This window comes from Lolium rigidum, chromosome 1 (assembly GCF_022539505.1).
Source record: "Lolium rigidum isolate FL_2022 chromosome 1, APGP_CSIRO_Lrig_0.1, whole genome shotgun sequence".
Classification (NCBI taxonomy): domain Eukaryota; kingdom Viridiplantae; phylum Streptophyta; class Magnoliopsida; order Poales; family Poaceae; genus Lolium; species Lolium rigidum.
Window position 1 is genome coordinate 338,065,510 of NC_061508.1, and position 20,440 is coordinate 338,085,949.

At 45.9% G+C, this 20,440-nt stretch overlaps 2 protein-coding genes across 2 annotated transcripts; one reads left to right on the top strand and one right to left on the bottom strand.

Annotated features, from left to right (window-relative positions):
* Nucleotides 1–1,126: 1,126 nt before the first annotated feature.
* LOC124684447 lies at nt 1,127–4,880 on the top strand. The gene is made up of 12 exons (XM_047218756.1): nt 1,127–1,322; nt 1,884–2,095; nt 2,190–2,387; nt 2,491–2,562; nt 2,661–2,756; nt 2,832–2,911; nt 2,993–3,068; nt 3,145–3,355; nt 3,435–3,628; nt 3,705–3,810; nt 3,899–3,988; nt 4,192–4,880. The coding sequence occupies exons 2-12, from the start codon at nt 1,892–1,894 to the stop codon at nt 4,878–4,880; spliced, it is 2,016 nt and encodes a 671-aa protein (XP_047074712.1). The 5' UTR covers nt 1,127–1,322; nt 1,884–1,891.
* Nucleotides 4,881–5,774: 894 nt separating this feature from the next.
* LOC124700588 (zinc finger A20 and AN1 domain-containing stress-associated protein 8-like) lies at nt 5,775–7,744 on the bottom strand. Its single transcript, XM_047232685.1, has 3 exons — nt 7,634–7,744; nt 7,475–7,516; nt 5,775–6,635 (listed from the first exon to the last, which is right to left on the bottom strand). The coding sequence occupies exon 3, from the start codon at nt 6,622–6,624 to the stop codon at nt 6,121–6,123; it is 504 nt and encodes a 167-aa protein (XP_047088641.1). The 5' UTR covers nt 6,625–6,635; nt 7,475–7,516; nt 7,634–7,744; the 3' UTR covers nt 5,775–6,120.
* Nucleotides 7,745–20,440: the final 12,696 nt, after the last annotated feature.

Consider the following 20,440-nt stretch of genomic DNA (forward strand, 5'->3'; position numbering starts at 1 on the left):
CGATTATCCACCTATGATACTAAATTTTCTAGTACTACGTGCTACGATACGTTATCCACCTATGATATTACTATAACATGTTTTATACTAAATTGTCAGTTATCCACCTATGGTAAATCATAGCATGTTCTAGTACTACTATGATATAATAGTGTTACTATCTCCACAATGCATGGAGTACAAGATTTATTTTATATTAAATTTTTTAGTAGTACGTGCTATGATACGTTATACACCTATGATACTTCTACTGTACTCTCTCTTTTTGCATGTATGCAATGCATGATACTACGTTTGATACTACTAAGCTAGCTAGTACATCTCTATCATATCCTATTTACTGTTATAAATACATATATGCCATTGATTGTAGAAAAGAAAGCTAAGCTAGCTAGTGCCTGCCGGTCTGCTACTTCTCTCACGGGAACGCACCGGGACAAAGAAGACGCAACGTGACAAGGAGTGAACGCCGTGTCGCGAGCGCCGCACGTGATCGAGTATAGCCGATAAGCCAAGCTCGTGTTTACTCTCTTCTCGACCGTGCCGCTCGCTCGCTCGTAGACAGTCAATAAAATTTCTCGAGACTTGTTAATTAGACGCTGTCTTTTTGCTGTGCTCACGTAGTACTCCTACAGCACAGCCATTGAGGCGTTAAAAGCTTTTGGGATTACTTGAGATTCTTGCCCATAAAAGCTCGGGTGGTAGTTGCAGTAGAGTGGACTAGTGGCCGCCACACTTAGCGAGTGAGCAGTGTGTCCCATCTTGGAGAGCAATGGCGTCGGGGCCGTCTTTGGTGGTGGTGGTGGTGGCGTTGGCAATGGTGGCGGCGGTGGCCACGGCGAAGGAGTGCACGAACGTGCCGACGCAGCTGTCGTCGCACACGGTGCGGGCGCGGCTGCAGGCGACGCCGGGGGCGGAGGAGTGGCGGCTGCGCGAGCTCTTCCACGAGCACGTCAACCCCACCGAGGAGTCGACGTGGATGGACCTACGCCCCCTCGCCACCGCCGGCGCCGCGCCAGCGGAGGAGCTCGACTGGGCGATGCTGTACCGGGCGCTCAAGGGCGGCGTGGGCTCGTCCTCGGCGGCGGAGCAGCAGAGGCAGAGGCCGCCGGTGCTAGTGGAGGCGTCGCTGCACGACGTGCGGCTGGACCCCGGCGACGAGGTGTACGGGCGCGCGCAGCAGACGAACCTTGAGTACCTGCTGCTCCTGGACGTGGACAGGCTGGTGTGGAGCTTCCGGAAGCAGGCCGGGCTGCCGACGCCGGCGGCGCCCTACGGCGGCTGGGAGGCCGCCGACGGCGAGCTCCGGGGCCACTTCGTCGGTACGTACGTACGCACGCCATCTTAATTGTCAGTTTGTCACTTACTCTCGTGCCAGTTACCACTCGTACGTGCTCGCTCTCGACTCTGGAGCATCCAACCACTTTCCTATAACCGTGGAGATGGCCATGGTTACATTACGCTAGACGCAGCGTCAGGCAGACATCGCCGTAGTTTACTGTAAAATTCACATGAGATTCCTGCGCTCGTTCAGATGGGAATTCCCGTAAGATGCTCCCTACCCACCGTACAAGCTGGTTAACCATAACACAGGCTGGAGTTTTGGACGGGGTGTTGATGGTTCCAGCGCAATTCGGCCGGACAGAAGAATTTCGAGAGCAAGCTTTGGGCTGCGATTTCAGCCCATAAACAAGTTAGATGGGCTGGATTGTCTTAGTTTAATCACTTTCGGTAGCCAGTCCATTGGGCTATAGGTCCAGCCTTCAAGTTTGAAACTGAACATGAGTTTTAAAAAAAAAGTTTGAAACTGAACAGACAAAGTTTGAAACTGAAAAGACAATGGAGCAGCAGCTCACCTCGCATATGGCAAATTGGCAATGCAGGGCACTACATGAGCGCGGCGGCCAAGATGTGGGCGAGCACGCACAACGGCACGCTCGCCGGCAAGATGTCCGCCGTGGTGGACGCCCTCCACGCGTGCCAGCAGGCGGCGCCCAACGGCGGCAAGGGCTACCTCTCCGCCTTCCCCGCCGAGTTCTTCGACCGCTTCGAGGCCATCCAGCCAGTCTGGGCGCCCTACTACACCATCCACAAGGTACCCTCCTGGCCGGCCTCCTCTTCCAAACCATACTATCTGAACAACTCTGCTGTGCTGCAACACTGAACTTTTCTTTGCGGTGGAATGGCAGATCATGCAGGGGCTACTCGACCAATACACCGTGGCCGGCAACGGCAAGGCCCTGGACATGGTGGTCGCCATGGCCGGCTACTTCGGAGACCGCGTCCGGAGCGTGATCCAGCGGCACACCATCGAGCGGCACTGGACCTCCCTCAACGAAGAGACCGGGGGGATGAACGACGTGCTCTACCAGCTCTACGCCATCACGGTAAACCAATTACTAATTCATTTCCTAGCATTGCTATGCGTGTTTAGGCCATGTCTGATGCTGATTCTGAAACTAAGCTGATATGCTTCGTTTCTTTCACCAGAATGATCAGAGGCATTTGGTGCTCGCCCATCTCTTCGACAAGCCGTGCTTCCTGGGATTGCTTGCAGCTCAGGTCTGTCTGAAGAGAGCTTCTTCCTACGCTGCCCTGTGTTTCTTCCATTTTATGAACAACGATGTGCGACCATGTCTTTCTTCCATTTTATCTTTCAGGCTGACAGTCTTTCTGGCTTCCACACCAATACGCATATTCCTATTGTAGTCGGTGGGCAAATGAGATATGAGGTTACTGGTGATCCTCTCTACAAGGTAAAAGTTTAATATTCATTCCTGGAGTTTTAAGTTGTGATCGAGGTGAGACTGACAATAGCATACATGGAACAGGACATTGCAACATTCTTTCTGGACGTTGTAAATTCTTCTCACACCTATGCAACCGGTGGCACATCTGTCAGTGAATTCTGGTAAAAGATTCTAGAATGATGGCACAAGTTTTTGCAACTGCAATGTGTCAAAAATTTCATGTTTGAAAATAATATTGTCAGGTACAACCCTAAACGTTTGGCAGAGACTCTGACCACCGAGAATGAGGAGTCCTGCACTACATACAACATGCTCAAGGTGATTGATTTACCTCTTCACCGCCATTAAACTAAAATTTCATCTCAAGAACTAGTGTGCTAAAGAATGTATGCAGGTTTCTCGCCACCTGTTCAGATGGACAAAGGAAATCGCATACATCGACTACTACGAGCGTGCACTCATAAACGGTGTCCTGAGCATTCAGAGAGGGAGGGATCCTGGTGTCATGATCTACATGCTGCCCCAGGGCCCCGGAAAATCAAAGGCAGAGAGCTACCATGGTTGGGGGACGAAATATGATTCATTTTGGTGCTGCTACGGGACTGGTAAGTAGACGGTTGTGAAGATTCAGAACCTTCATATGGAAATGTAAAGGTTCTCAACTGTTTCATCTATTATCCGCAGGGATAGAATCCTTCTCAAAGCTCGGGGACTCGATCTATTTTGAGGAGAAAGGCAGCAAGCCGGCGCTATACATTGTTCAGTACATACCGAGCACGTTCAACTGGAAATCTGCAGGTCTTACTGTTACTCAGCAAGTGAAACCCCTCAGCTCGTCTGATCAGAATCTTCAAGTTTCACTCTCCATATCTGCAAAGGTAATCCAAAAACTTCTGCAACGATGAATTGTTTGTGAAGGATCGGTATTTAGTCAGCTTGCTTTATGTCGAGCAGACAAACGGTCAGCACGCGACGGTGAATGTGAGAATACCTTCGTGGACATCTACGAATGGGGCAAAAGCAACTTTGAATGGCAAAGATTTGCAACTAGCATCTCCAGGTAGGCTCTCCAACTAGGATTTTCCATGTACTGAATGTTTGATGAACCCCAGAGATGATTGTTCTCACTCAATCTTGATTTTTACCAGGGACTTTCCTCTCAGTCACCAAGCGGTGGGTTAGCGGTGATCATCTGGAAATCCAGTTACCTATTAACCTAAGAACAGAAGCAATAAAAGGTTTGAGTTTTTCACTTTTTTTTACTATGCGTTAATAAACTTCACCTTGAATTAACCTACGAATATAAGTAAAGTTCTGAAATTTACAGATTTTTTTTCGGCGCATCAAACTTCGGCTTGAGTTGATATATTGCTTACCTAGTCCACTGAAATAAAAACTTTATGTAACATCCTCACGTTAAGTAAGTGATATATGTGTCCAGATGAGCGGCCAGCGTACGCAGCTCTGCAAGCAGTCCTGTTCGGCCCCTTCCTCCTCGCCGGCCTCACCACCGGAGACTGGGACGCGAAGACCGGTGCCGCCATCTCGGACTGGATCACCCCTGTCCCTTCGTCGTACAACTCCCAGCTAGTGACGCTGACGCAAGAATCCGGCGGCAGCACATTCGTCCTCTCGACCACCATCGCCACCTCCCTGACGATGCAGCCGCGGCCCGAGGGTGGGGGCACCGACGACGCCGTTCACGCCACGTTGCGGCTGGTTCCCGCAACGACGAAGGATCCCAGGTCAGCAATGATCGAGCCGTTCGGCCTGCCAGGAATGGTGATCACCAACGGCCTGACGGTGTCCGGCGAAAAGAGTCCGGCGTCTCTATTCAACGTCGTCCCTGGGCTCGACGGGGAGCCCGGATCGGTGTCGTTGGAGCTCGGGACCAGGCCGGGATGCTTCGTGTTGACCGCAGCCGCCAAGGTCCAGGTCGGCTGCCGGAGCGGCAGCGGTGGCGGTGAAGCGGGGTTCCTGAAGGCGGCGAGCTTCAAGCGGGCCGAGCCGCTGCGGCGGTACCACCCGATCAGCTTCGCCGCCAAAGGGGAGAGGAGGGGGTTCCTCCTGGAGCCGTTGTTCACGTTGAGGGATGAATTTTACACCGTCTACTTCAACCTTGGAGCCTGACAGTCTTCTCCCCGAGGCTAGACTAGAAGTAGAAAAAGGAAATAATTCTTCTGGAATGTTTGGAGGTGGAAGGGAATTACATTGTATGTTGATTCTTCCATTCTTTCGTTTTAGCAGATAAGGATCTTTCTGATTCTCTGAATGAAGATTTGGCGGATGAGAAATAATAAGAAGGGTCGTACCGAATGAATCATATCACTATTGCAGGGAAGCGTCACTGTCACTGGATGCTGGAACAGGAACAAAAACAGAGGGTCAAGATACATATCTGAGCATAGGAAATTTGTAAATTTGGAGTGTATATCGATACAAGATCCAAGATCCAAGTGGTGCTGGTGACAGCGAGGGAGGAGCCCGTCGAAACATTCAATGGCAGATCCATCCAGGAGAGCGTGCCGCCAACGGAGAATCAAAAAACAATGGGATACAAGAGTGAACACATTCGTAGAAAACCAAGGCATGATCAGCCAAACACAACGGACGATCGCGCCTAGAAAGTAGAAAGAAACATATCCCATCAGCCAAACATAGAGAGCAATTCCACACTCCAGAAAGTAGAAAGAAACATATCCCATCAGCCAAAAGAGCAATTCCACACTGCCTGACGTTTCGATCATCTTCCAACCTAGTCGGACCAAGCTTCTACATAAGACGAGCACAACGTGCCATAGTTCTCCAGATATCAGGCCATCTCTCACAACATGCCATGAGGAAGGGAAGACTGCACAAACCAACCTCCCAGCAGCATTCCACCAACATCTCACCTGACACTGAACTTTTATCATCTGGTGCAGATAACAATGATATGTGATGCCAGTTTTCTCAGCATTTCACTTGTCTGAAGATGAGAAAGTATTATCAGCTAAGAGTATGAACATATGGGGTACCATTATGACACACGACGCCGGTTACTGGTTACTATTACCGGCTGCAACCGTAGGACACCAGGAACGAAACAGTACATTACAGATTACAGAGTGCTAGCTAAATGCGAAGCCACGATACAGTCCGCCGCCACGCAAAGACGACCATAGAATAAAAGCTTACACAACATAGCCAACATGGAGACCGTTCGGGCTGGCCAGAGAGTGGGAGAACCCTTGAAGCTTGCCGAGGCGTGCCATGCATCAAGATGCCCAACAACTAGATTTGTAACATGAAAGGATAATGCAGCAAAGACGCACGTACGACGATGAGGCAGCACAGATTGGGACCTTCGTTTCGTGGAGCTTTGAGACACCTAGATCTTGTCGAGCTTCTCGGCCTTCACCACCGGGTTGGCCTTGGCGATGGCGTCCATGGCCGCGGCCCGGTAGTCGAACTTGCACTCGTGCTTGTCGGAGTAGCGGTGCATCGCGCAGTACAGGTTCCCGCACCGGCAGCTGAATCCGGTGAGGCCGACCCTCTTTCTGCAGGTGCTGCACCGGCTTGGGCCTTTGGGAGCCGGCTCGCTGGGACCAGCAACAACGGCAGGCTGCGCAACGACTGTCGTCTTCAGATCGACATGAGCAACGGCTACCGCCGCCGTGTTGGCAGCGACAAGATGTTCTTTCGTGGCATCGGCGCCGTTGACGATGCTGTCGAAAGAGGAGGCGGCCAGCTTGGCCTGCTCCTCCTTGAGCGTCATCTCCTTGTGGCACTTGGAGCACATGTTCATGGTCGCGGCGCTGCCGAAGAAGCCGCAGTTGTTGACGCAGAGGATGGGGCCCTCCCGGGACTGGCAGCCGGTCTCCTTGTGCTCCATGGCTTGGTTTACTGAAATCAGATGTAATATCACTGTCAGCAGCACAACGAGTGTACGAGAGTAAACAGCACAGGCGGCACACTTGTGTATCAATCAAGCAATCACCGCACAGTTCAAAGCTAGCGATTTTCTAACTATTACCAAAAATCACCATACACTTGTGTGTCAAACAATCACCGCCCATCGTTACCATTTCAAGGCAAACATGGTTGATTGATAATCTTCAGACATGTAGAAGCATAATGAATCCTACTCCAGAAAAGTGAACTTACTCTACGAGGCATCTTAAAAAAGGTACTAACAGCTTGATGGCCAAATACCAAACTGAAGGTAGTACTAAAAGATGCAACCTGCCTGCCTTACAATTAGCCAACAGCAGCCTAACAATCACCTAACACTAGCATCAGAACAGAACAGAGCGGGAGGGAAATTAATTGTAAAGAAAGGCCCCAACTTTACGCCTTTACGCAACGGGGCAGCAAATCCGTAAAGCAGCAAGCCATATCTGCGCACTAACTTTGGCGAAAGGAAGAAAGAAAGCACCCGCCGCCCGCATCAACTAGCTGCCGCAACAAACGCACACCGAACAGGAATACGTGTAAAGGAGGGCGGGCGGAGCCTGTACATCCGAGCACCGAATTCGCTCGCGGCTCGTCGCGGTTCCGCAGAATTCAACGTCGGACGGATAAATCGGGGCTGGTCCGCGGGTTCTACGGCAGCCGGGGTAATCACCGCCCAGAAAAATTGGAACTTTTGACCATGAAAAACATATACTGTCCACATACTACCATACATATACAGCCAGATAATTATCACCGGAGACAGAAGAATTGGCGAGGGACGAACGCACCTGATACAGAAAGCCCTCGTCGCGATTCCTCTCCGGCGATCCCTGCACAGAGACAACAGAACGAAAATCAGCACGGAAAGATTCCGGAGGAAACCAGACCGGATCGACGAGCGCGGCCGAGCCGGAGCGCTGGAAGCTGGAGATCGATCCGGTACGAACCCTAGGAGGGGGAGGACGAGGAGGCGATGGGAGAGGAATCGCGAGCGAGCAATTCGGTGGGCTTGGAAATGGGGGCGAAACGTGGGGAGGTGGGGAGAGAGATAAAAGGGAGGAAGAGGCGCCGGAAATGACGGGAATGCCCCTCAGGGGCCCCGCGCCGATTTTTTTTCTTCTATGGGGTCGCTGCCGTTGGATTGGATTGCCGCCTAGCGCTTTTCTAATCGTACTTGGTTTCTGAGATTTTTCTGTTTTTTTTCTCTTTGAGATAGGTAGTAGCACCCTGATTTCTGCATTGTTTTCTTCAGACCTGATTTTGTGAGCTTCACTGGAATTTGACCATGGCTTGGCACTAGGTAAGGAAGAAACGAGTGGTGGATGTGAGATCATATACACTTTCAACAAAAGAATTTGTGTTGAAGGACTCGACACAATTAAGAACAAAATTGTCAGAGTCGTGATTTTGAATTAGATACGAACGGTATTGTAGGAACACGAACCGTGGAATCATAAATATCAAGATCATGAAAATATATATTCTACTTATTAAAATTGTATAATAGGTCTACTCAATTTTGGTTGTTGTAGTATCACATAACAAAATTGTGATATTAATAACATTGGATATTAATCTTTGTTCCCCTCTGGTTTGATACGCTGGATTCGTATTAAATTTATTTTCATTCTATTATGGAGTAAAATTAACATCCACACAAAAATATGTACGTGCCTTTTTTTGAGGGAAAATATGTACATGACTTACTTGTTTTTTCTCCTTTTTGCACGGGGAAAGGCTCCGAAGGGCATGGAAACTTCATTAGTAATGCAGTGCCTACAGATTTACATCAACAATCCTAGAGAAAAAGGAAATAACAAGCCAGTCCTTGGACTTATCAAAATGAAAGATAAACAGAAAACACGATTGGGTCTTTCGTCTTCATCGTGGGTAGTCGTACACATCAAGGCCCGGACACCAGCACCACCGGCAGGGCCTAAACCACTTGGGGTGGCACCGGCATTGACTTTCACGCCGAGATCTATGATCATCCACATCTAGAGGATGAGGGAGTTCGGCAACAACTGAGCGTGTAATGCATGTAAAATGCATACATTAACTTTGCACTTTATTTCGGAAGTAGTGTTTTGGAACATGGGAGCATATGCTCCCTCTATTTTGAATTTCATTTTACACATATTTTGAATTTCAAAAAAATTGAAACGAAAAATTCACACGTACATCTTCACGTGCTACGCGCTCACAAAGTTGTTTCATAAAAAATGGACTTGTCATGTGATGTGTGTAAAAAAGAGAAAACTCAGTCCTAAAAATAATGCTTTTTACAAGATAAATGTTTCTTTTTTTACATAGACCACAAAAAATATTGATTTTTCGTGAAACTTGACGAATGCACATATATTATGGAGATGTACATGTAGAATTTTTTGTCAAAATTTTTCGACAACTCGAAATATAATTTTTTGGCATAGGGAGCATACGCACCCGGGAGCCGAATAGAATTTCCGCTTTATTTCCACATATTTGCAACATATATGATGTTATTTCTATGTCTTATATTGATTTGTGTGGATTTACCAATTGTCGTTGCCTACTCGACGGTACCCCAGAGGAGGGATCCTCACGGAGGGGGGAAGAAGTAGGGGTCATAGGGCGGAGAGCACTCGAGATGGTGGTACGCGATTTACCTAGCTTCGGAACACCTGCTCGAGGACAGGGTCTACTGCTGCTTGTCTGGAATTATCTGGGCGCTTTCGCGTTGTTACAATGAGTTGTGGTTGTGATCTAGCTTATATAGGCGCCCGGATCTAGGGTTTACACGGAGAATCCTATCCGGAATACAAGATGCCTAACTACGGAATATACATTGCCGTGCACGTCAAGGATCCACCTAGATCTAATCTTACCGTCATGGATCCGGATACTTCATGGGTCTCCATGGATCCGCCTACTTGCATAGCTCGGTTGGGATCCGGCTCCTTTTCCTGGGCTGGACTTCATCCATCTTCTATCAATAGCAACTGGGCCGCCCGGTGAGCCATAAGCCACACCACCATATGTGGGCTACCCGGGCTTGCCGGATCTTGACCATGTCATTGGCATACCTATAAAGTATACCCACAACACCAATGATCCTCTTTATTTGGTTTATAACTCTGTAGAACAAGAAAACTCTGTTTTGCGTATTTTCCACTTTTAAGGACCTATATGGAGTCAAATTGAGCTATAATTTCGGGGACGTCAATATTTCATCACGAGAAGCAGCTGGAGCACCTGAACCTCACGAGGAAGGGCATGAGGCACAAAAGAGACCTGGTGGCGCGCCCAGCAAGGGGGACGAGCCACCACCTATCTTTTCGCCGTCGACCGTGTGATTCACTTCTTGCGCCAACTGTCAACACCCGGATTTTTAATTCCAGATGTCTATTATGCCATACATCGCAATCCCAGGAGTATTGTTTTTGCGAGACATAACAGTCGATATCACAGAACATTATTTATTACAAACCATAATCGTCTTACAACAGGGGATCTCATGATCCAATCTTAAAACAACAGTTGATCCAAAGATCAAATACAAAACACATAGCGGAAGAAACGTAGTAGTGGTCCATCTGTTCCACAGGCAACGCTTGACGTCAGGAGACGATCCTAGTTATCATAGACGTCCTGCTGTCCATCTTCCTGATACTGGTACTCCTCTTCATAGTCTGGCCATTTGAATAGCCAGGGACAAAGCCATGAGTACTTTATAAAGTACTCGCAAACTAATACTAATGTAAGTACTAGTAGCTCTAATCAGGGTTCTAAGCTCTAGGGTTATTTGCATAAAGCCAATTTTATTTCATAAGCACTTAGTAGTAAAAGTCTCTTTATTTGCCTAGCCAAACTCAAGTGGGAACATTAGTGTCATTCCCACAACTCTGTTGTGATCAAGTCAAATTCACCTTTCAATTCACCAGTCAATTTTAGAAACATCTGACGACGGAACAGTATGGCCATCCAACCGTCCATGACCGTGGACACGGCTATTCGAATAGGTTTAACACTCTGCAGAGGTTGTACACTTGTGCCACAACTTTTGATTACATCCGTCAGGGATAGCCCTGAATCATCATACTCAGTATGCGGATCATCAACCATTAACCTTTCACTTACATACTCTAGTATAGGCACCTCCCCTATGAGCTTGGCCTCCTAGTGATGGCAATCTGCCATCCTAGGAACTACACAGGGCTTGGGTACGACATTCATCTCTTTTTCACGTCATTTCACTTTCAACAGAGGCAGCCTCGGCATAACCTCTATGACGCTTGTTCGTAGGGAACCCATACTAACGTACATAATTTCCAGCTAAAGCCTTACCCATGATCAGGTATTGTGGGGGTACTCTAAAATTGGAATGGTATCGGATCCGAACCAAACCATCAGTTTTTATCAAATTCACAATGTCATTCAAAGGTCATATTCACCTTCAAAACTCCCAATAGAATGACTCATCATTCCAAGGTTTTCAAAGTCATTTGATTCACAAGTTCCCATCTAGAGTAGTCAATTTTAGTTTTAGCACTAGCAACTAGTCATGAGGGGTGCTAACTAAGGTTTAGCTTTCTAGGCTAAGTTTGAAGCTCTTTTGGTACTCTACACTTAGACACAAATTAACTACAACAAGTAAGCCTTGATAACCAAAGTAAAAGCTTGCAAATTAAAAACTTGGACTTGGAAGAATAAAGCTTTAAACAAAAAAATACTAGTGCCATGGTATCTTGCACTAGTAGCTGGCATTAGTAGAGCTTGCATTAGGGTATCTTGCAATAGTATAGCTTGCCTTGGTTGGTACAGTGATCAAAGTGTTCCTCTTATTCTTCGTAGAAGACCTCCTGCTCCTCGTCGCCTTCGGTACTAGCGTCTATAAACGGATACGAGGTATACAATCGCCAAACAATACTTGAGTACTTAACAATCAAGTGGCTCACACAAGACAATCTAGCATCACACCATTTTGGTTGGCTTTGTTTTCTTTTAAGAAAAATAATTTCCTCTCATTGAAATATTTACTAGAGTTTCTATTTATTTCCTTTGAAAAATAATTTCCTCTCATTGAACATTATTAAGATTTAATCTCCTCAAATAATAAAGTATGAGATCATGTTGACCAAAGTCACCACTTCATATTTATTCATTTGAGAAAATGATTTAAATGAGATACTACATCTCATACCATTTAAACACTACTTGGGAACGATTTAATATTCTCAAATAATAAAATATGGGGTCACTGAGACTAATGTCATCACCTCACATTGAATTACTTGGAAATGTGATTTAAATGAGAGGATACCTCTCATAATATTTAACTACTATTTTTAATTAATTTAAATGGGCTAGTAATAGCCATATAGCCATTATTTTGCTCTAGCCCATGATCATGGTAAACACTAATGCTATATTTTTACATATTCATGTAGAGCATTTGAAATGTGAATTATGAGAGTTGGAATCAACTCAAAATACATTAGTGTTGATTTTATAAAAATGTTTGAGTTTGGCAAAGGTACTGCCTTGTTATTTTTATTGCAATTGTTCTATAATAAATCAAGGGTTGAGACCAGTGGGGTTGGATAGATATTTTCTTATGCTTTCCAGAAATATTTAATTCATAAATTTTGGCTCTGTAGATATTTTTCTATTTAATTTTGAACATGGCATCAGTATTGAATTTCAACTAAAAAGATTAATTCAAATTTGAATTTAACGGGCTAGGCGGGAAAACGAAACATGCCAGAGAAAAGGAAAACGGGCCGGCCCAGTTGCGTGTCTCGCACGAGCGGGCGGCCTGACAGGGGGTCCCAGTGGTCAACGGCTCATAATCCCCGAAACGGTATGAGTGAACGAGGGCCGTAGGATTAGAATCAAGATCTACGGACGAGGGTCGTCGTCGTCGTCGACGAGGTCGAACCCTGGCCGCGGCGAACCTAGGGGGTCGGAGGCTCACCGGAGGTCCGGCGATCGTCGACGAAGTGGTAGAGCGATGTTGTCGACGACGGCGAAGCTCCTGGTACCGGCGGCGACTCCTGGGGTGGCTCCAATCGTCGGCTCCTTCTGCGACGACCTCCGGCGGTTCTTCGAGGAACGATTGAGGCTCTGTGTGTCAAATTGAGGCGTGGCTGTGCTCGAGGAGGATCAGTGAGAAGAGGGGAGGCGAATGGTGTGAAGGAATTGAGCAGGGGAGGCCTCTATTTATAGCGGGCGAGATAGGGCAGCACGGCATGGGAAGGTCGACCATGGCGACGGTGCTACAGCGGCGGAGAGGAGTGGGCGAGGATGTGACGCTGCTCTACACGTCATGGTGATCATTACGGTGCTCGTGGCACAGAAAATGGTGGTCAGACGCGACGGGGAGCGTGACGTGTGCTGGCAGTACCGTGGCGGACGGCGTCGTTGATGGCGACGTCGACAGGTCTCTCCGGTCCAAATGAGCGTGTCTGGGAGGTCGCTGGCATCGTGGCGAAGCTCAGGGCGGAGATAGGGGTCAAGGGGAGGACGGAAGCGACGGGGCGACGACGTGCTCTGGCGCGCTCTGGGGCGTGTCCGTGCGCGCGCTGGCGTCACTGGCTGACATGGGCACGTCCTGTGCCGGCCAGTGCAAGCCTCTCCTTGGTCGATGGAGTGCACGAGCGTGATCAGGAGAGTGAGGGCAAGCTCAAGGACATGTTGAGGTGAGCCAGGGAGGAGTGGAGAGAGGGTTAACATGGGGAGTGGCATGAGGGGCTCGGCATGGCCATGTCCTTGATGAAATCATCCATGATCATTGGTTCTGGTGCTTGGCATTGTGCAAGGGGTGCAAGAGGGAGCTGAGGTTGACCAGAGAGGTGATGGTTTAGGCTAAGATCCTCTGGATTTTAGAGTGTATGCACATAGCAGAATGGTGCACACCAGGTGCTCGACACAATAGCCGCAAGAAATATAATTTTGAATTTTGCCAAACTTTTTCATGGGTGTGATTCTAATAATGTTTGGCATCTCTTGGTGGTATTGGTTTGCAAAGTGAAGTTGTTTTGGTGAAAATCAAATTTGGTATGATCTTAAGTCTGATTCAAAGTTGCTAATTTGAATGCTTATTATAAGAATATGAAAATGAATCAGCAAGGTTGGTCAACACCAATTTGCTCACCTTGATGTGCTCTTGGATGAGGTGCAAAGAAATGGGAAAGTTTAGTTTATAAAATGTTTAATACAGAGGCTCAAAGTAGGTACCCTGATATAATTGTCAGAATTGACCATTATCTTGTGTGACTTGCTTTTCCTTTTTCTTTTTATTTGTTTTGTTTTTCATTGACACAAATGTTATTATTTTGAGTTTAGTAATATTTCCAAACCATTTACACAAGGTAAACTTGGCCTCGTTTAAGATTTGCAATTATGGCCATAAGCTCATATATAATTCTATTCTTATTTTATTTTCTTTTTCTTTGTTTCTCTTGAATACAATTGGCATGGTTTAGGGTTTAGGAGCATTGTCAAACGCTTCAAACAAATATCATGGCAACATCAAAAATATTCATGCATGAACATTATGCACACAATTTAATCAAATTCAAGTTTTTGTTGGCTCCAAAATTTGGAAGAAGGGAAATTGAGTTTTCTTTGTTTTGAAAATTTGGGGTGTTACACCAACCGACTTCGTTTGACCTAAAAACACCTATATATATATGACCCCCTAGGGTTTCCTCGAGGGAGCGCCGCAGAAATACCGAAACACGAAAATAGAGGTTGCAACGGAGAAGATTGGATGGGAAAACTCCACCGGAGCAACCGTCGGAGGGATCTCCACCTTCTCCAACGTCTTCCACATCAACACCATGATGAAGGCGGAGTAGTCCACCTCTGGACTATGAGTTTGTGGCAGTAGCTTGATCTATTTTTCTTATGTTCTTAATAGATCTTAGTACCATATGAGCTGTCCAACATGATTATGGTCATATATGTAATTCATATTTGGTGGATCTTTATTCTATGATATTGTTATATGAGATTGAAATATATTATGTGTAAGATGTATTTATAGATACATATTATGTACTCCGTTCTTAAGTATTGGTTATGATCCAACTTTTATGCAAAACATGTGTTGGGAGATGTGTGTATTAGATGGAGTAGCATGGTTTTAGTGATTGAATAGTGACAACAAATTCTTGATCTATTATGGTTTTGCCTTTTCCTTTGCTACCTCACTAGGCATATTTGATATTCAAACATCATGTCATAGTACTTTTAACTATGCTCTGTTAATTTTTAATCCAAGATTGTTGAGAGTTTTCCCTTTATTGTGGAGTGTAAGAGAGATGTGTTGCATAATCTCTATGTTAGGATGTGATGCTCATATGAATGCTTATCAACCACAAATTGAAGTTCCACCAATATTATCTCATTGATGAATTGTTATTATGCACTACAACTTTTAAAAAAGGAGTAGACAAGTGAACCCATGAACCCTGGTCCGATTTTAATCAAAAGAACCACATTTCCATTGCATTTATATCTTAATTTTTAGTTGCAGCAATATTTTAATCTGAAAATATAAAAATACTTAGTTTACTTAATCACACACAAAACTCAAAAACAACTATATCTCTACTGCATTTACTTTGTTTATTTAGTTTGATTTACTTTTACTACATAATTTATTTACAATTACTAATACGGAATCTTGTGCTTGACAACCACACAGTGGAGTTGGGGACACATGTAAATTTTGTTTACTTTGCAGGGTTGCTAGAAGAAGAGGAAAAAATATAACTCTGCTCCAATTTCTCGAGAGTTCGATATAAACCATTGAGTCATCCTCGTGGGAAAAATTATTTGCTAACTACAACACTCTACTTTGGAGTCCCAACGTCATCAAGGCAATCCATTGTGAATTTCCATCAACGTGGAGTGGTGTCGCATGCCATGGATGGCGTCAGCGACTATGCCTTCGCTTGGAATTTGATGTCTACGCACGCTTCTATTCCTGTAGACAGTGTTGGGCCTCCAAGAGCAGAGGTTTGTCACTACAAGAAAAGTTTCCATGGCCGACGAAGTTGAAGTCACGCCGTGGTTGCTGGTGTACCATGGCCGACGATTTTGGGTCTGTCCGTTGTGCATGTCAAAACGTTTTTTTTCTCGTTTTTGAGGCCACCTAGCCCGACGAAAACGGCCAAATTGTTGCGTATGGTGGCCCGGGACGTGGTGCATCTCGAATTCTCGGGTTCGCCGGCCGAGTCAACGCAAATCCGCACCGCCGAGGGATGTAGGGCCCAGATGGCAGCCTCTCTCGGCATTGTTTGTTTCTCGATCGCGCCATCTCGTTCAACGCTCTCCGATCGAGCCGTTTACGATGCAGGATCATGGGTCCCGCATGTCATCCTCTATGAACCAAAATTCTTTCTATTCTTGGATTTTTTTACCCCCTAATTTCTGGCTACTTCCTTTTTCTTTTGATCCCTTGCCGCCTTGGAAACGTTGAGACCGCTGCTACTAAATGGGACCCGCATGTCATCCTCTATGTGCAATCAACTTTCTTTTCTTGGAGTTTTCTTTGGCACCTCAAATTTTGTCACTTGCCTTTTTCTTTCGATCCCCTGCCGCCTCTCAAACGGTGATACCGCCGCTGCTAAATGGGACCCGCATGTCATCCTCTATGTACTATAAAACTTTCTTTTCTTGAATTATTTTTGGCTCCTCATATTTGGTCACTTGCCTTTTTCTTTCGATCCCGTGCAGCCTCTCAAACGGTGATACCGCTGCCGCTAAATGGGACCCGCATGTCATCCTCTATGTACTATAAAACTTTCTTTTCTTGGATTTTTTTGGCACCTCATATTTGGTCACTTACCTTTTTCTTTCGATCCCCTGCCGCCTCTCAAACGGTGAGACCGCCGTCGCTAAATGGGACCCGCATGTCATCCTCTATGTACTATAAAACTTTCTTTTCTAGGATTTTTTTGGAACCTCATATTTGGTCACTTGCCTTTTTCTTTCGATCCCGTGCAGCCTCTCAAACGGTGATACCGCCGTCGCTAAATGGGACCCGCATGTCATCCTCTATGTACAATCAAGTTTCTTTTCTTGAATTATTTTTGGCTCCCGATATTTGGTCACTTGCCTTTTTCTTTCGATCTCATGCCACGTTGAGGACCCCGCAGCTCATGGGACCCGCATGTCATCCTCTATGTACTATAAAACTTTCTTTTCTTGGATTCTTTTGGCACCTCATATTTGGTCACTTGCCTTTTTCTTTCGATCCCCTCCCGCTTCCCAAACTAGGTGATACCGCCGTCGCTAATTGGGACCAAGATGTCATCCTCTATGTACAATCAAGTTTCTTTTCTTGAATTATTTTTGGCTCCTCATATTTGGTCACTTGCCTTTTTCTTTCGATCTCATGCCACGTTTGAAACGTTGAGGACCCCGTCGGCTCATGGGACCCGCATGTCATCCTCTATGTGCTATAAAAGTTTATTTTCTTGGGTTTTTTTTCACCCTCTCGATTTTTGGCTATTTCCTTTTTCTTTGATCCCCGCCGCCTTGGAAACGTTGGAGTAAGTTGCCGACTCATGGGACCCGCATGTCATCCTCTATGTACAATCAACTTTCTTTTTCTTTTGATCTCAAGCCGCATTTGAAACGTTGAGACCGCCGTCGCTAATTGGGACCCGCATGTCATCCTCTATGTACAATAAAGTTTCTTTTCTTGGATTATCTTTGGCTCCTGCTATTTTGTCACTTGCCTTTTTCTTTCGATCTCATGCCGCCTTTGAAACGTTGAGTAAGCTGCTGGCTCATGGGTCCCGCATGTCATCCTCTATGAACAATAAAAGTTTCCTTTCTTGGAGTTATTTTTTACCCCTAATTTCTGGCTATTCGCCTTTTTCTTTTGATCTCCTGTCCCCTTTGAAACAATGAGGACGTTGTTGGCAGGTCGGTCCCACATGTCATCCTCTGTGAACAATAAAAGTTTCCTTTGATGGATTTATTTTGAACCCCTAATTAATTTCGGGATATTTCCTTTTTTCCTTTGATCCCCTTGCCGCCTTGGAATCGTTGAGGATGCTATCGCCTCATGGGTCCCGCATGTCATCCTCTCGTAACGGTAAATGTTTCTTTTCTTGGATTTTGTTGACCAAACGATTTTTGGCTTATTTTTTCTTTCGATCTCCTGCAGCCTTTAAAACGTTCTGTGGCGCCGCTGGCTCACGGGTCCCACATGTCAACCTCTATGAACAATAAACGATGAGGATGCTGCTGCCTCATGGGTCCCGCATGTCATCCTCTCAGAACGAAAATGTTTCTTTTCTTGGATTTTTTAGCAACAGATTTTTGGTTTATTTTTTCTTTCCATCCCCTGCCGCCTTTAAAACGTTGACGACGCCGTCGGCTCATGGGTCCCCGATGTCAGCCTCCCGTACAAGAAACATGTGATATCTTGATTATTTTGCAGACAATAAACATTGTATTTCGCTCTGAGCTATTGCAAACGGATAAATTAAATCTTTATTTTTACATAAACAAACTTATATGTTGAATCTCCTTGTTTTTTTTGTTTTTGCGAAGCATAGGATGTTCCTGTTTTTTAGAAAATTCCGAACTTTCCTGTTTTGGAGTGGGCTGAAATTGTACGAGTCAAAAGGCCCAGCAGGATAGTTCGAAGGCCCAGATGTCCGGATGCGCCCAATTGAAATCTTTCTTTTCTTGGATTTTTTTCACCCCCGATTTCTCGGCTACTTCATTTTACTTTTGGTCCTGTGCCGCCTTGGAAATGTTGAGACCGCCGCCGCAAAATGGGACCCGCATGTCATCCTCTATGTACAATAAAATTTCTTTTCTTGGATTATTTTTGGCTCCCGATATTTGGTCACTTGCCTTTTTCTTTCAATCTCATGCCGACTTTGAAACATTGAGGAAGCCGCCGGCTCATGGGTCCCGCATGTCATCCTCTATGAACAATAAAAGTTTCCTTTGTTGGATTTATTTTTTACCCCTAATTTCCGGCTATTTGCCTTTTTCTTTTGATCCCCGCCCCCTTTGAAACCATGACGACGCAGCCGGCAGTGTCGGTCCCACATGTCATCCTCTATGAACAATAAAGGTTTCCTTTGATAGATTTATTTTTGACCCTAATTAATTTCTCGGCTATTTCCTATTTTTATTTTGATCCCCTGTCGCCTTGGAATAGTTGAGGATGCCGCCGCCTCATGGGTCCCGCATGTCATCCTCTCGTAATGGTAAAAGTTTCATTTCTTGGATTTTGTTTACCAACCGATTTTTGGCTTATTTTTTTTTGTTTCGATCTCCTCGCCGCCTTTAAAACGTTGACGACGCTCGCCGGCTCATGGGTCCCCAATGTCAGCCTCCCCGTATCGCAAATCCTCTTTCCGCAAAGGTTGTATTTCTAGCTAGATAGCTAAGGTGGATTCGAATCGCCGTGGTTCAGCAACTGAGTAAGCCTTCTTGCACCGATTAATGGAACTAGTGTATAGCAAGGTCAAGACATGTGGCTTTGTGTAATGAATCTATTTGAATCATGTTGTGGATTCAATCCGATAGTTCTCTAACAGAGTCAGCCAAAATAGAAATTAAGTTTTTTTCTAAAACGGAAATGCAAATTAAGATGAACACAAACATTAGTTATCATAATAGCCGATCATACATACATACTTGCTAAGAGCAAAAGCTTGCCGAGTTTTACCACCCATACAATTAATTAGCAGCTCGTATAAGATAACCTTATATAAGTATAACTACAAATGCATTTGCTAAGGGCTCATGGGACAATAGAACTATACAACCGCAAACTTGATGACCAAGCATGTCACAAGCGGCATCGAAAGATCTTGACCTTCAACTTTGATCCAATGCGAAGTTAGGCACCGTCAATGAACTTTTTCCACCCGGAAGTAACAGACTAAGCGGCCATCTCGTGGACCGACGGAGTACCGTCCCTCCACGGTGAGACCTTTACTCTCCATGATGAGGGAAATCTTGCCCCTTCGGCCAGCATTGAGATCCTTGGCGATACTTTTAGGCAAGTTCTGATTCAAAGCAAGAGATACCAACAAAAATTAGTCAATGGCACCAATGCACTGAAGACTGAACCATGTGAGACTTTGAGCAGAGAAGACATCAAGATAAGAGCAGTTCTGATACGTCTCCGACGTATCGATAATTTCTTATGTTCTATGCCATATTATTGATGATACCTACATGTTTTATGCACACTTTATGTCATATTCGTGCATTTTCTCGGAACTAACCTATTAACAAGATGCCGAAGTGCCGCTTCCGTTTCTCGCCGTTTTTGGTTTCGTAAATCCTAGTAACGAAATATTCTTGGAATTGGACGAAACGAAGACCCGGGGGCCTATTTTTCCACGGAGCTTCCGTAAGACCGAAGAACACACGAAGTGGGGCCACGAGGTGGCCAAACCATAGGGCGGCGCGGCCCAGGTCTTGGCCGCGCCGACCCGTGGTGTGGGCCCCTCGTCCGGCCCCCGACTCGCCCTTCCGCGTACTTAAAGCCTCCGTCGCGAAACCCCCGATGCGAAAAACCACGATACGGAAAACCCTATCGAGACGCCGCCGCATCCGATCCCATCTCGGGGATTCTGGAGATCTCCTCCGGCACCCGCCGGAGAGGGGATTCATCTCCCGGAGGACTCTACACCGCCATGGTCGCCTCCGGAGTGATGAGTGAGTAGTTCACCCCCGGACTATGGGTCCATAGCAGTAGCTAGATGGTTGTCTTCTCCTCA